The sequence below is a fragment of the Balearica regulorum genome, chromosome 1 (genome assembly GCF_011004875.1).
Source record: "Balearica regulorum gibbericeps isolate bBalReg1 chromosome 1, bBalReg1.pri, whole genome shotgun sequence".
Lineage (NCBI taxonomy): Eukaryota > Metazoa > Chordata > Aves > Gruiformes > Gruidae > Balearica > Balearica regulorum.
The window spans coordinates 140,214,932-140,228,972 of NC_046184.1; the positions used below are offsets into that span (position 1 = coordinate 140,214,932).

The 14,041-nt window shown below is 36.3% G+C and overlaps 1 protein-coding gene across 4 annotated transcripts in view; it reads left to right on the forward strand.

Moving 5' to 3' along the window:
• Nucleotides 1-13,601, forward strand: part of NLGN4X (neuroligin 4 X-linked) — a 188,564-nt gene extending 174,963 nt beyond the window's left edge. For 2 of the 4 annotated variants that reach the window (XM_075736316.1, XM_075736324.1), the window contains one exon: nucleotides 8,057-13,601. In XM_075736316.1, coding sequence (XP_075592431.1) covers nucleotides 8,057-8,906 — 850 coding nt within the window. In that variant the 3' untranslated portion in view covers nucleotides 8,907-13,601. The remainder of the gene's footprint in view (nucleotides 1-8,056) is intronic. The other 2 variants (XM_075736334.1, XM_075736342.1) reach the window with 1 other exon arrangement.
• Nucleotides 13,602-14,041: the final 440 nt, after the last annotated feature.

Sequence of the window (14,041 nt, forward strand, 5' to 3'; positions counted from 1 at the left end):
GTAAACATCAAGGAAAGAACCCTCAAAGCAGCTTAATCTGCAAATGCTATTAATAATTTCTGTGCTCTTCCTATAGCATTCTTTTAAAGAGTATTGCAGTGTTTTACTTGAGCAGCAAGGGCTTTTTTGTTAACCTTGAGTCTTCGGTACTGAATTAAAACAAAGATACTTGTGGTACAAAGGGGCTATAAATCTTTCCAATGAATGTTTAATGGCAGGATTGGGCTCTGGAAACTGCAGCTTCACTGCACTGCAGTGAATGGTATGCAGCTATATAAGAAAAATTCAGAGATGCCTACTGTGAAACACTCAGAGGCTTCAGCAGCTCTTGCTGCCTTTAATGAATCCAAATGACGTCCAAAGGAGAGAGGTTTTGCAGTCTTAACAAAAACCTCGAGCATGAATTGAGTAAAAAACAGATGCATCAGGTCAATTTACAAGGCAAAAAGAAAGCTTTTGTTGCACTGCATTTTAGGCAAACAGGTATTTTTGCATGCAGAAATTCCACAGTACGCAACAATAGCGAATGAACTGTGGCATATTTAGATGTATTTGGCAACAAGAAGTCATCAGTACTGGGATGGACAAACTTCAGGATGAAAGCTCAGATTATGGGCAGAGAATGCCGCATGTGGGCTGTATCACACACTCAGAAAGATGATTATACCATCAGTCTGTTTTTTTATAGATGAAGTGCCACATATACATAGAGGACTTCTACATCATTGGAATTATTATGGAGATGCAAAGTCTCCACAGTCTCACTATTATTTACAATTACTTTATGACTATTCCCTGTAGTCATATTTAAGCAATTTTTTGAGGCTGACAGGAGCCTCTCACAGCCCCAGCTGCCGCCATTACTCATAATTGCAAACACTTTCCAGCTGTTGCTACTTGAAAGCTAATTTCAGCAGGCTATACATGCCATTACCCAGTTCTCTGGTTACGAACCCATTGTCATACCACACCTAAAGGCACAACAGGTGCTTTGGGAGAGCTATTAGTCATTTCTGAAACTTCACCACTGATGATGGAACATGAATGGGGTATATCTTCTGTTACAAACTTGCCCCTTTATACACAGTGTGAAAGATGTGTCACTAAAAGTGACAGCTGTAAAATTTCAGTTTTCACGACCCAAGATGCATTACCTTGCTTTTTTTTTTCTTTCTTCATTTACATGAACAATGATTAATTGTTCTGGATAGTACAAGGGAATACTTTGGGGAAAATATTATTTTAAGATTACATTTGCTCTGCACCTCTGGTGCCTCCAAAGGAAAAGGGAAGGTTGTAGCGCCTCAAGCCCAGAGCAATAGGGGACATATCTGGGGTAACTGTTCTCTCTACCCTCCCACATGCAATCTGGAATCCGTGTGCCTACTCAGGTCCTCCAACTCTCAAAAAGATTGATGTGGTTCAAGACTGTGTTGTTGGCAGCTTTGTTTTATTGGTTATTTTTTTTATTTTCCTGCCCTTTTTTTTGATTGATCATTTCCCATCCTTATTCTGATAGAACTTGGCTTTCTTTGTGTTTGTACCCATGGCAACACATATGAAAAATCTGTTAACTGCAAGATTTTATTATTCCACATTTCCCTGTAGGTGAGCCTTGAACATTAAAACTGAAGATTTATTTATTTAATTTTAATGTCTCTGAGACTTTTCCAGTCTTGATGACTCTCCCACAGAGGCTGGATCCAGGTACTTACTGTATAATTACGGCTCAGGTTGGTGCATCATTCTGATGGACTGTGCTGGGCTTTTAACTGACATGCCACCTGCTGCTAAAAAACACACATTGTTTAATGGGCCTGCTGCCAAGGCTGGGTTTGGAGGGCAGGTCAATCCTGTAAAATCACTAGGTGTCAAAGACACAGCACAAGGCACAGTGCTTTTATTATGTTTTACATTGAAGTCAGTTGCTGAAGCTAGCAAATAGGAGGTGACAGTTAAAATGACTGTTTAACGGCAAATGGATCGTGCTTGAAATGAATACCTGGAAGCTGTATTTTGTTAATCTCTATTTTCTACCTTGCTATTACTTTTTTTTTATTTTTTATTAACAATCATTTTGGCCTTTTCAAAACTATGTTTCTAACATGCCTTAGAAATAGGAAACCAATTTGTTACAGAGAAGGTGTGAGAAACTACATTTGAGATACAAAAATAATGACGTAAAAATATGGCTTTTGATTCCACTATGTCCAAAATTATATGTGAGAGCTTCATTAAGAGGTACACTTAAAGCTTCAGTCTACTGCCAGCAGTACTACCCTAAATGTAATGGTAATGTTATACGCTCAAATGTTCTGTTAGTTAGGGACATGTTACATCCTTCACAGATAGATCAGCCCTACTTAGGTTGGTTATGGGAAAGATAAACGCCTAAAGAATGTATCCTTGTTTTCTCTGTAATTCAGATAAATACTCCTGAAGTATTTTACTACCATTGATTCTGAAGCAAAAAACTGAATTAAGGATGTCTATGTTTTGTATTCAGTTTGGCTTTCTAATGGAGGACACAATTAAACTTATAATGATTAAAGTGTATTTTCAAATCAATTCTCTGTGAACTCCTTTATGACGCTGTTGCATTTCTTTTTGATGTTTTTGTCTGAAGAAATAACTGTTTCCAATGGCCAATCTGTGTTAGTCAAACAAAAGAGTGTATTTATGGTTTGCTTTCCTTAGTAGTTATAATAGCTGACTGGGAGCATGGCAATAGTGGGACCTGGTGATAAGTGAGGAAAGGAAGTAAGGGAAAATATGCTTGTGTAGCAGTGCTTTAGGCAGGAATGGCTGTAACATGAAAAATCAGTGGAAGCATGAAGTTTTTCTCTCTCCTTTTTTTTTTTTTTTTTTTTTTTTTTTTGCCATATGGAGAAAAGAGGACTTCTGAAAGAAAATAAATGATCAAGGGGCCTTTCAGTGTCTTGGAGATAGATTCAGTATGTAACTGTTAAGACATTTTGATCTCCAATGAAGTTAGAGAATGACACAAAAGAATAAGACACTTTAAGTGCATTAACATAACGGTTCCATTGTCCGTTGTGATAGTTAATGATATTGCAGAAGTAATAAAAAGGGGAATGGTATTTCAACATGTTATATGGAATTCAGGATAAGAGAAAACTTCTTAAGATTCCCTATAATTCTTCCTGTGCCAGTATCACCAGATATGAAATACTCAGTTCCCTCATTTGCCCCCCAGGTCAGCTACTAACTCACCTTGTGAACAGGAATGTGTGTTGCTGTTCAGTCAGCATCCATTGCAGACACATTTACTTTATATCACCTGAGAAAAAAATCAATAAACAGCAACATGTTAAATTGAGCAAAATCACTGCAGACTGAAAGCGAGGAAAAACTGTGATAAGTGAAATCAGATGGTTCTGCACATTAATAAAAAATACCTAACGTAAGGTAAGGTAAGGTAAGGTAAGGTAAGACAAGACAAGACAAGACAAGACAAGACAAGACCATCTTATGGTCTTCTATCATATGGAAGAAAAGTTCAGTCTTTTCATGATGAGGGCACTTCTGATGGAGAAGATGTTTAAATTGAATTCTGAAGATGGTGAAAATAAATAATCAGAGAGCAAAATGAACAACAATAATAGTCAATTTTGTTCTAGCAATAGGATGAATAAATTAAAAAAAAAAAAAAAGCCTCCCTGCCAACTAGTACGATTGGGAAACAAGTTATCTAGTCCCTGTGAGAGCCATTACTGGAAGAAGTACAAAACTGAAAATATATTATTCAGATTATATTTTTATCACCATGATTGCAGTGGGTTTTTAAAGGAAGGATTCGTAGCAGCCTTTTGTTCTGTAATTGCACACTTGGGCCTCAAGAATGTCCAGAAACACAAAGGTGATGTGAGAGGCTAAAAAAAGCAAAAGAAAATTTTAAGTAAAAGTAACATATCAAAAGTTTTTTCCAAACAGCTGATTCAATAGGAACAATGATTGTATGTATATATATTTTTTATATTTTTTTATGCCTATATATAATACTGAAAAAGTATTCATAATAGGATAAACTGCCCAACTTCCCAAGAAAAAGACTTAACATGTCATAAGTTGTAACCTTATGATTTTATGAATTGTCTCCAGCGCACATAGGAGGAAGGCCAAGGAAAGTAAAAATCCTCTTATTTATACCTACTGAATATTTTTGGTAAATTATCATGAGTCTGTAAAACCATGATGCATGCATTATTAGATCCTCTACTTAGGACAGGACTTAGTTACTCCATTTTCTTGTGGGGAAAAAAAAAATAATATTTACATACCTATCCTCCAATTCAGAGAGAATATTCAGACCATTTATTTGGTTATTAAGTGATCAACCCTAGAGTTGATGCCAATGATAGAGTTCTGATACTCTCAGAGAAAAAAAAAAAAAAAAAAAAAGACTTGTCTGTAGGGCTGGCTGATTTTTTTTTTTTCTGTTCCTTGTTTCAGTGGACAACTTCATGCCCACACACAGCCATTTAAACATATCCTGAAATACAAGACTAGCCTCATGTAATGTAATTTTCTCTCCTGTGTTTGGAGGAGGCAGCAGCATAATTGGCTATTCCTAATAGATATAGTTAAAAAGAGAAACAGAGGTAGAGAATGGAAGAGAGGGAAAGGAAAGGGAGGTTGATATTTACTTGTTGTGTAGGCTGTTTGTACGGGAAGGGAATGCTAATTTTAAAAATGTTTATTTGCTAAAATCATCATCTGCTGTCATTTTTATAGGGTCATTAAAAAAAAAAAAAAAGAATGAAAAAAAGTGCATGTCTATCTTGGCTCATTGAAATGAGTGCTCAGCTTCTTCATCTCCTGTACTGTGAATTAAGTGCAACTTGTTTACATGAGCTAGCTTAATTTATACATCTTCTGTAGGACCTGTCCCAAACTCTTTTGTGCTGTGAATCAGAACAGCAAATGAGGAGAACACAAGATGGATTTTGTGCTTTAACTCTTGCAGGATTTTGAGTTTCTGACAAGAAAAATGCTTTGCATTTTGATAATCTTCCTGATTTTTAACTTGCTTTAGTATTTATGTGTTGAACCCCAAAATACTGTAGTAGTAGTAGTACATATATTGAACTGGGCCAATATCTTCACTGGATTTGCCAAATCTTTCAGTCTGTTCTTTAAGAACAAAATAAATACTTTTATTTCCTTCTTAAATGCATGTTAGAATCCTCAAAGTAGCAGCATACATCTGCTGCTGTACTGCTTGAAAGCGGATATTACTCCTCTATCTTCAACTGGGATGAACAACTCAGCAAGCATCCTTTTGTTCAGAATTAACACACTTTGGCTAACTGCTACTACAAAAAATGAAAAATAAACAGATGGATGGATAGATAGATAGATAGATAGATGGATGGATCGATGAAATAGCCACAGTTCTGGAACCCCTAGTCTATATATTACTGAGATGGGAAAGATTTGATACAGTATAATATTTAAGACAAAATAAAACAAAACAACCCAAAACAACCCACCTAAAAAAACCCCAAATACCTAAAACCACAGTCATAAGTAAGCCAAAGTACCAAAATTATGTAGAAGAATTATTCTTCTTTTCACTCAAAAAAAGGTAAGATAAATTCTTTCAGATAAACAGATGAATACAGGAATCATGAGATTATTAAAGTCAAATTGCCAGTCTGGTTAAAGAACTAAGGAATAGCTCTTTATGAACAGCAAAGGAATGCTAAACCAGGCAAACATGTTCATTAGCATTTGAAAATGGAAGAAGAAAAAAAAAAACTAAGATGCTTTAAAATCAGTGGGTCTTGGTATTCCCGTAACATACATAACAGTATATTGGAAGAAAAGGAAAATATTAGAATCATTTTCACAGGAAATAAAATAATGCATATGGGAATGGAAAGGAGAATGGAAAGTTCTGAGAGTAATGCACAGAAAATGAATCATGCAGTCTCAGTGTAATATATCACAAAGCCCCAGAAAATATGCTTTGCTGCAAAAGAAGATTCAAGCTCATGCACAACAGAATATTAAACTCAGTATTAGTAATTTTAAATTTCTGTATTTTTTCATGCTGAGAAGAAGTCACATTAATGTAAGGTTTACCAAAATTATAAGGATACATAGACATGAACCACATTTAAATGCTTTTTGTGCCATTGGTTTGTCTTCATTCAGAATCTATAAGAAAAAAAGAAAAAAGATTATAAAAGCATAATTTAAATTAAATGTTTGGATTATCAATTTTTAAATTATCTCTGAGTAGTGTACTATTATCACAGTCACAGAATCATGGAATAGTAGGAGTTGGAAGGGACCTCTGGAGATCATCTAGTCCAACCCCCCTGCTAAAGCAGGATCACCTAGAGCAGGTCGCACAGGATCACGTCCAGACAGGTTTGGAATATCTCCAGAGAAGGAGACTCCACAGCCTCTCTGGGCAGCCTGTTCCAGGGCTCGGTCACCCTCACAGTCAAAAGGTTTTTCCTCATGTTCAGATGGAACTTCCTGTGTTCCAGTTTGTGTCCGTTGCCCCTTGTCCTGTCACTGGGCACCACTGAAAAGAGTCTGGCCCCTTCCTCTTGACACCCTCCTTTTAGATATTTATAAGCATTGATCAGATCCCCTCTCAGTCTTCTCTTCTCCAGGCTAAACAGCCCCAGCTCTCTCAGCCTTTCCTCATACGAGAGATGCTCCAGTCCCCTCATCATCCTTGTAGCCCTCCACTGGGCTCTGTCCAGTAGTTCCCTGTCTGTCTTGAACTGGGGAGCCCAGAACTGGACACAGAACTCCAGATGTGGCCTCACCAGGGCAGAGTAGAGGGGGAGGAGAACCTCCCTTGGCCTGCTGGCCACACTCTTCTTAATGCACCCCAGGATACCATTGGCCTTCTTGGCCATGAAGGCACATTGCTGGCTCATGGGGAGCTTGTTGTCTACCAGGGCTCCCAGGTCCTTCTTTGCAGTGCTGCTTCACAGCAGGTGAACCCCTAACCTGTACTGGTGCCTGGGGTTACTTCTCCGTACATGCAGGACCCTACACTTGCCCTTCATTAGGTTCCTCTCTGCCCAAGTCTCTAGCTTGTCCAGATCTCACTGAATGGCAGCACAGCCTTCTGGTGTGTTGGCCACTCCTCCCAGTTTATTATCATTAGCAAACTCGCTGAGGGTACACTCTGTCCATTCAGGTCATTGATGAATATGTTGAACAACTCTACTACTACTTTACTACTTTAAAACTTGTTGATGTCAGCTAATATGTTTCTCATCCCTACAAACTGGGACAGAATTAAGGCTCACTGCCCTACAGCCATTAAACATATTTATTTAGCATTCATGGAGCAATGAGCACATGGAACTTTCAAATAGTAACCTCCTGATGCAAATGATGGAAAGATTTGCAACATACAAATACTTCAAAGGCTTTTCCCTAAAGCAGACATCTGAACAAAAGGGCACTAATAGCTCAGTAAAGGAACACAAAGAGAAATAGTTCCCAGTTTCGTGTAGCCCTGCTACTTCATGTTTTGAAGTTTTTTATGTAATATGCACAGCTAGTATAAATTCTTATGGTCACATGAATTTCCAGCATTGCCATGGGGATTAGATGCCCATATTTACTCGTTACAGCAGTGGAAGCAGTAGTACCTTAAATGTGGAACTTAATATCAAACCTTGGGAAGAGCTGAACTTACACCTTTACTATGGGGAAAGGTAGTGCCTCTCTAAGACAGCTTTGGATGATACTGCATCACAGAACTTCAGATGAGCTTTTGCAAGCTGAAACACAACACTTTATCCATTTCCATGTAAAAAAGTATTATAGTGTCTGAGATGCACTGTACAGTAAGTAATTTTTCTTTTGTTTATTTATTAACATCTGTTGTTAAGTTTGGGAGGGTTTTCTAGCTTCTATTTTTAGATTATGTTAATTGTCAGAAACACCATTAACTAAAGGATGGAGGGAGGTTGGGTTTTTTCTTTTTTCGTTGTTGTTTTTTGTTTTGTTTTGTTTTTTAAAATGACTATAATATTGCCTATTTTTATTTTTTTAGGGATCCAAACCAGCCTGTTCCACAGGACACAAAGTTCATCCACACAAAACCGAACCGCTTTGAAGAAGTGGCCTGGTCCAAATACAATCCTAAAGACCAGCTTTATCTGCATATTGGCCTGAAACCCCGAGTTCGTGATCACTACCGAGCAACAAAAGTTGCTTTCTGGTTGGAGCTTGTACCTCACCTTCACAACCTGAATGAAATATTTCAGTATGTTTCCACAACAACTAAAGTCCCCCCTCCTGACATGACATCATTTCCTTATGTGACACGACGTTCTCCTGGTAAATTGTGGCCAGCCACCAAACGCCCAGCAATGACACCGGCCAACAATCCCAAACATTCAAAAGACACCCATAAAACAGCTCCGGAGGATACAACAGTTCTGATAGAAAATAAGCGAGATTACTCCACGGAGTTGAGTGTCACCATTGCTGTGGGGGCGTCCTTGCTATTCCTCAATATTTTAGCTTTTGCTGCGTTATATTACAAGAAGGACAAGCGGCGTCATGAGACTCACAGGCGCCCTAGTCCCCAGAGGAACACAACCAACGATATTGCACACATACAAAATGAAGAGATTATGTCGTTGCAGATGAAACAGCTAGAACATGACCACGAGTGTGAATCGCTGCAGGCCCATGACACACTGAGACTAACCTGTCCGCCTGACTACACGCTTACTTTGAGAAGGTCCCCGGATGACATCCCGTTAATGACACCCAACACCATAACCATGATTCCAAATACATTAACAGGAATGCAGCCTTTGCATACTTTCAACACCTTCAGTGGAGGACAAAACAGTACAAATTTGCCTCATGGACATTCGACCACTAGAGTATAGCTCAGCCCTTCCCCCTCTACCCTCAGAAGCCACTTGGAAGAAAGAAAAAAACAAAAACAAAAAAAAAAAAAAAGAAGAGGAAAAAGTTATAATACCATCCATTGAACACCTTGTCAAAATCTAAAGTAAAAACAAGTAAAAGAGAAGGACAGTCATTATTTTCTTACTGATCCTTCCCACAGAAACTCTCTGATGTTAAAGATCAACTACAAACCCTGTGAAATGTGAAAAGTGTACATTGCTGTTACGATACTGCTTTAAGATCTCAGCCACTTTGAAAGTTGAGGCCAGAAGTCGTCACTTAAAATGGTGTTTTGAGTGTAACAAGCAAAGCAGAGTCTTCTGGAACACAGAGCCAGTGACTGTACAGGTGTTTTGGGTTTTTTGTTTTGTTTTGGTTTGGTTTTTTAATAAATAAAATAATTAAAAAAATTCTTTATGTGCCATATGAATGGCCCTTGTTAAAACAAAGACATCACCATGGGCTTTTATCCAGCATATGAAGCTGTAATCCAGATGGGGGAAATAATAGAATTTTATTATTAAAAACAAAAATGAAAAAAAAGAGGAGGACTGACTATGCAGTAAAATACGTATAGTTCTGTGCAAAGAGATGACTTGCCAGCCTGAACTATATTTAAAGATACGTTGTAAAAATGTACATAGCTGTGAGTTTAAAAACAACAAAAAAAGAAGCTTTTATCGATGTTTTCAGTTTGAAAAGAGCTTTTAGAAAGATTGTGCATTCTGTTGTGACCTATGTGTATATACATTAGTCATATCACCTCTGTTTCCTCCAAGCCCAAAGGAGGAATTTCTTCTTAATTACTAGTGGTAAACAGAAAACATGAGTTTTTTCTAACATGTTTCATTTATATAAGGCCATGATGTCATGCAGAGGATACAGTTGTCTGTGTGACCTGCATATTTTCTCTTACAGGTTACACTAGTGCATGTTAAAGTATTCATAGGAGATTGTTGTTCTTTTCTGAAACTTATTTTTTTCCTATAATTTGTGTTAGCCTTTCTTAAATTGCAACACAGCAATGGATTGGAAAATGGAGAAGAAAAAAAAAAAAAAACACAAAAGAAAATATTTACTATTTTAAGCTTGTTGAACTGAACCAAGAAACATCCAATAATATATATTCAGAATCCATTTTGTAGTTCTTGGTTATTGTGATACATTAGAAAGAGTTTTGTGCCCTGACAAAAAGCAAAGAAAGCCTGTGTTTTGGTCAGCCTTTTCTGAGGAAAACTAGCTCTATATTCACCAGCAGTTGCAGCGGAATCTCAGTTGAGAAAGCACCTTCTTAGCTTTGCTAAACAAAATAAAACTACAATTTGAAAGTGGGGAAATGGTGGGTTGGTTGGCTGGCTGTTTTTTAAAGCGTTCAGAAATGATCAGTGTGTAAAGAACTTCACTGCCCAGTATCCTGTTTTGTGCTTGAGAGCGTACCTGTCAGAAAATACTTTTTTTGCTGATTTATTAGACAGCAGTCCCATAGTCAGTGAACACTGTGGAGAGAGAAGCAGAGACGTCGTCAGCTGTTTCTGCATCTGAATAAAACTGAGCATCACTCTCAGGAAGGGCAAAATTGTTAGCTGATTATTCCCTTCTGCCCTTCCTTCACTAGGAAAGCAGGGGCCAAGCAGAGCTATCAAACGAAGGAACTTGGCAGTTTGATTCAAGTAACTCATTTGAATGTGAAAAGCTAGAAATAAGTTCTCGCAGATGAAGATTGCTTTATATTTTGTCTTTGAAAGTTACTCCATCATCGAGAGACAGTAACCAAAGATATTTGAACAAATTGGTCTGCACTGGAACACGATTATCCCAGATGTATTTTCTATTATTAATTCACAACTAAGCTGCATCAATATCATATGTCCCATAAGTATCTAACACAAGATGCCTTGTACCTCTTCTTGTTTTCTATGCTTTTTGTTTTCTAATAAAATGTCTTGGAATAGTCACCCCTACAAATAAAATCAAAGACAAGGTAATTCACTGAGGTCTATTCATCTGCACAATTCCTTGTTGTAGCAAGCAGTAAAATAGATTCTGAAGGAAAGAAATAAAAAGAAAGTTAATGACATGATAAAAATGCAACACGTGGCTGATATAATCCTTTATCTGTAATAAATGTGCTATAAACCTGACCTGGATGCTCAGGTTGGAATGCAATGAAACAACAACCCCAAAGTACAACTAGTAGCAAGTGGAAAACTGTTTTGTTTTTTTTCACTGATCCATCACATAATGTTGATTAATGCTGACTCTATACCAGGGCATTTCCACCATGCAATGCCTCAGCTGATATGCAGCAGCTCATAACTCTTAAAAAAAGGTAAAAAAAAGAAAAAAAAAAAATAAAAAAAGGTAATGATACTTGGCATCATAATCAGTTGGGTATGTTTGTAATGTGAATTACAGTATTTGTTTAGTACTTCCAATTGTCTTCTGCTAGCAATATGTACAGTACTGTGTCAGGCTTGTGACATTTGGGTAAAAAAGAAGTTCCTGTAAATGAATGATTTTAGCTTTTAAAAGTAATTACAATCAAGTTGATTTAATAATTTGATACATCTGGACTGATGTATGATTTATAGAGGGAACAGATTTATAGGGTCTTCATAGAATTCTATAATAATGATATCAAAATTTACCTTGCAAACTGTAAAAGAAAAACAAAAGTACTTTCCCAGGCTTATATTCTTGACCTTAAGAGGCACGCAGGGTTTAATGGTTTCTTCTGTTATTGTTTTGCAATTTTTTGTTTTTTTGCCTTAAGTAATGATAGAAGATATATATGGCTGGACACATATGTATAAACTTTTCAGCAGCATTTTTAATAATAAAATATCACAGTATTTTCTAATGCTTTGTGCAAAGAACTACGTGTTCATCCTTTTGTGTAGAAAGTCTTTCAGAGGTGTGTTTTCTGCCCCATCTCCATTTCATTATCTAATGTCAACAATGCCTTGATACACAGTACAAAAATATTAAAGTAACAGAGGTTGCACTTTTAAGTTAGCGTTGAGTTTTCATGGCTTTTGTAGTTCTATAAGCTTGCCAGTAAAAGGAAAGAAACTTAGACAATGAGGATATAAGAGAATAAGCTCCATATATTTATTACCTGGATGCACTGCAACTCCCATCAAAGCAATGGTTTAATTGTTCTGTTAGTATTTTCAGTAGCACTGAAAAAACCTTGGGTAAGCAGCTTCCCATGTTAGTGTATAGCTTAGCGGCTGAAAAATGTATCTTCCAAATTAGAGATCAAAATAATTCAGATAAATCTAATACATCCAGCCTCCACAAGCAAATATACTTTCATTTTATATTTAAAATTTAGATAAACAATGAATTGTGTTAGAAAAAATATGTAGGAGTACCAATATAAGTTACTCATATATATTTAAGGGTTTTACGTATATTGCAGGTGTGTTAATATCATTCTTCCTTCAAAAGCTGAGTAAGTGAATATAGTTTGTTCTTTTATGCTGTTACATTCCATTTATCAACCGGGTTTCCTTTCACTGGAAAGGTACATAGACAATTTAGGCTGGGTATTGTTTGCTTTCTGTAACTATTCGGCTGAATAGGGGTACTAACAATAATTTTTGATTAATTTTGAGCATATTATTGAAGAGTATTTGCAAAAAGCAAATTCTGAATGATTCATATGAGATTTTTGATTGGAAGAGTCAAGCTTATGAGATGATAGAAACATATTATGTGCCTACTGACCTAATCAAGCAGCTTGAATTTTGAATATTGAATTTGTATATAAAGCTTTTGCAAATAAACTGCAGATTTACAATTGTGCAGCAAATATGTTTAATTACAGGTACACTTTGAAATTCCAGAGAATTCAGATAATTCATACACAAGAAAAGGGGTTACAGTTGTGTCATTTCTGTGAATTTTTCACCTAAAATTGCTGGGTGAACTCAATAATATTATTACCTTCTTTTCAGTTAATCAATTTCACATTAAAAAAAAAAAAAAGGAAAAGCTTCACAAGTTTGTTCATGCTAACTAAATATTGTGTTGTTTTATTTCTTTACTGTCTGAAATATAAATCTGCAGATTAGTGTGTTCCTTATTTTGACTTTGCTAAGAGTATGACAACTTAATGGTATTCAATAACACATAAAAATCATATGAAATAATACCATGACAATTATGTGCTTGTCTCAGATTTGTAGTTTGACATTTGTATTATTTAATTATTGTCAACTGTTTCTCGTGTTTTCATCTACAGCTGTTTGACATCACAAACCTCATCAGCCTGAATCTCTCTAGAGGCCATTAGCAGCTGGTAAAAACTGGGATTTTCATCCCACTAGAAATTATGATATTATGTATTTAATATCATAATATGTTAAAATGCTTCACAGCACCTCAAATTAGCCTGAAAGGCAAGATAAAAACCTTTTATTAATGCAAATGAAAAAAAAAGGAAGGGGTTTGGAAATGTCTAAACATCTTGTTTGAGCTGTAGCGTAATAAATAACATTTCACTTTGGGATGAAGTTTTGATTCAAAACATTTTGTTTGGTGTTCCACTGTGGCCACCAAGGTCCTCACTGTGTCTTCTAAAAGTTATATTTTAAGGAAGCTATGCTTGCTTAGTTTTTTTATAGCCCACCCAGACTACTTTATCCAAATTTTACTGTGGTAAAAAAACCCAGATCACTCAGGGATGACGTAGGTGCGATCCAGTCACAAAATCCAGATCAGAGAAAGAATTTTGTCATACACTAAGTGAACTGCAGCTCCCCTGAGACACAGTGGTAATTAAAGAGAATATGCATTGATATTCCAACAATTCAAATGTAAAATAAGCATGTAATAAATTAGCTATATTCCATTTTTTTAATGGAAAGTCAACACATTTTTGCAATATCTACATTTTCCCAACTTAGTTTTCCCCTTCCCGACAAAGAATAGCAAATAATTTTCAGCCAGTCCTAATAATTTCTGGAATATCCACTTATACAAATGAGAAATGAAATAGATGACATCTTTTTCTTTCCCCTTCTACATGAAGACTCTCAAGTACTCAAAGCATAAAAAGTTTTTCCTCTAGTGCCTTTTATCAGGGATTATAGGTATCCAGGTGCTT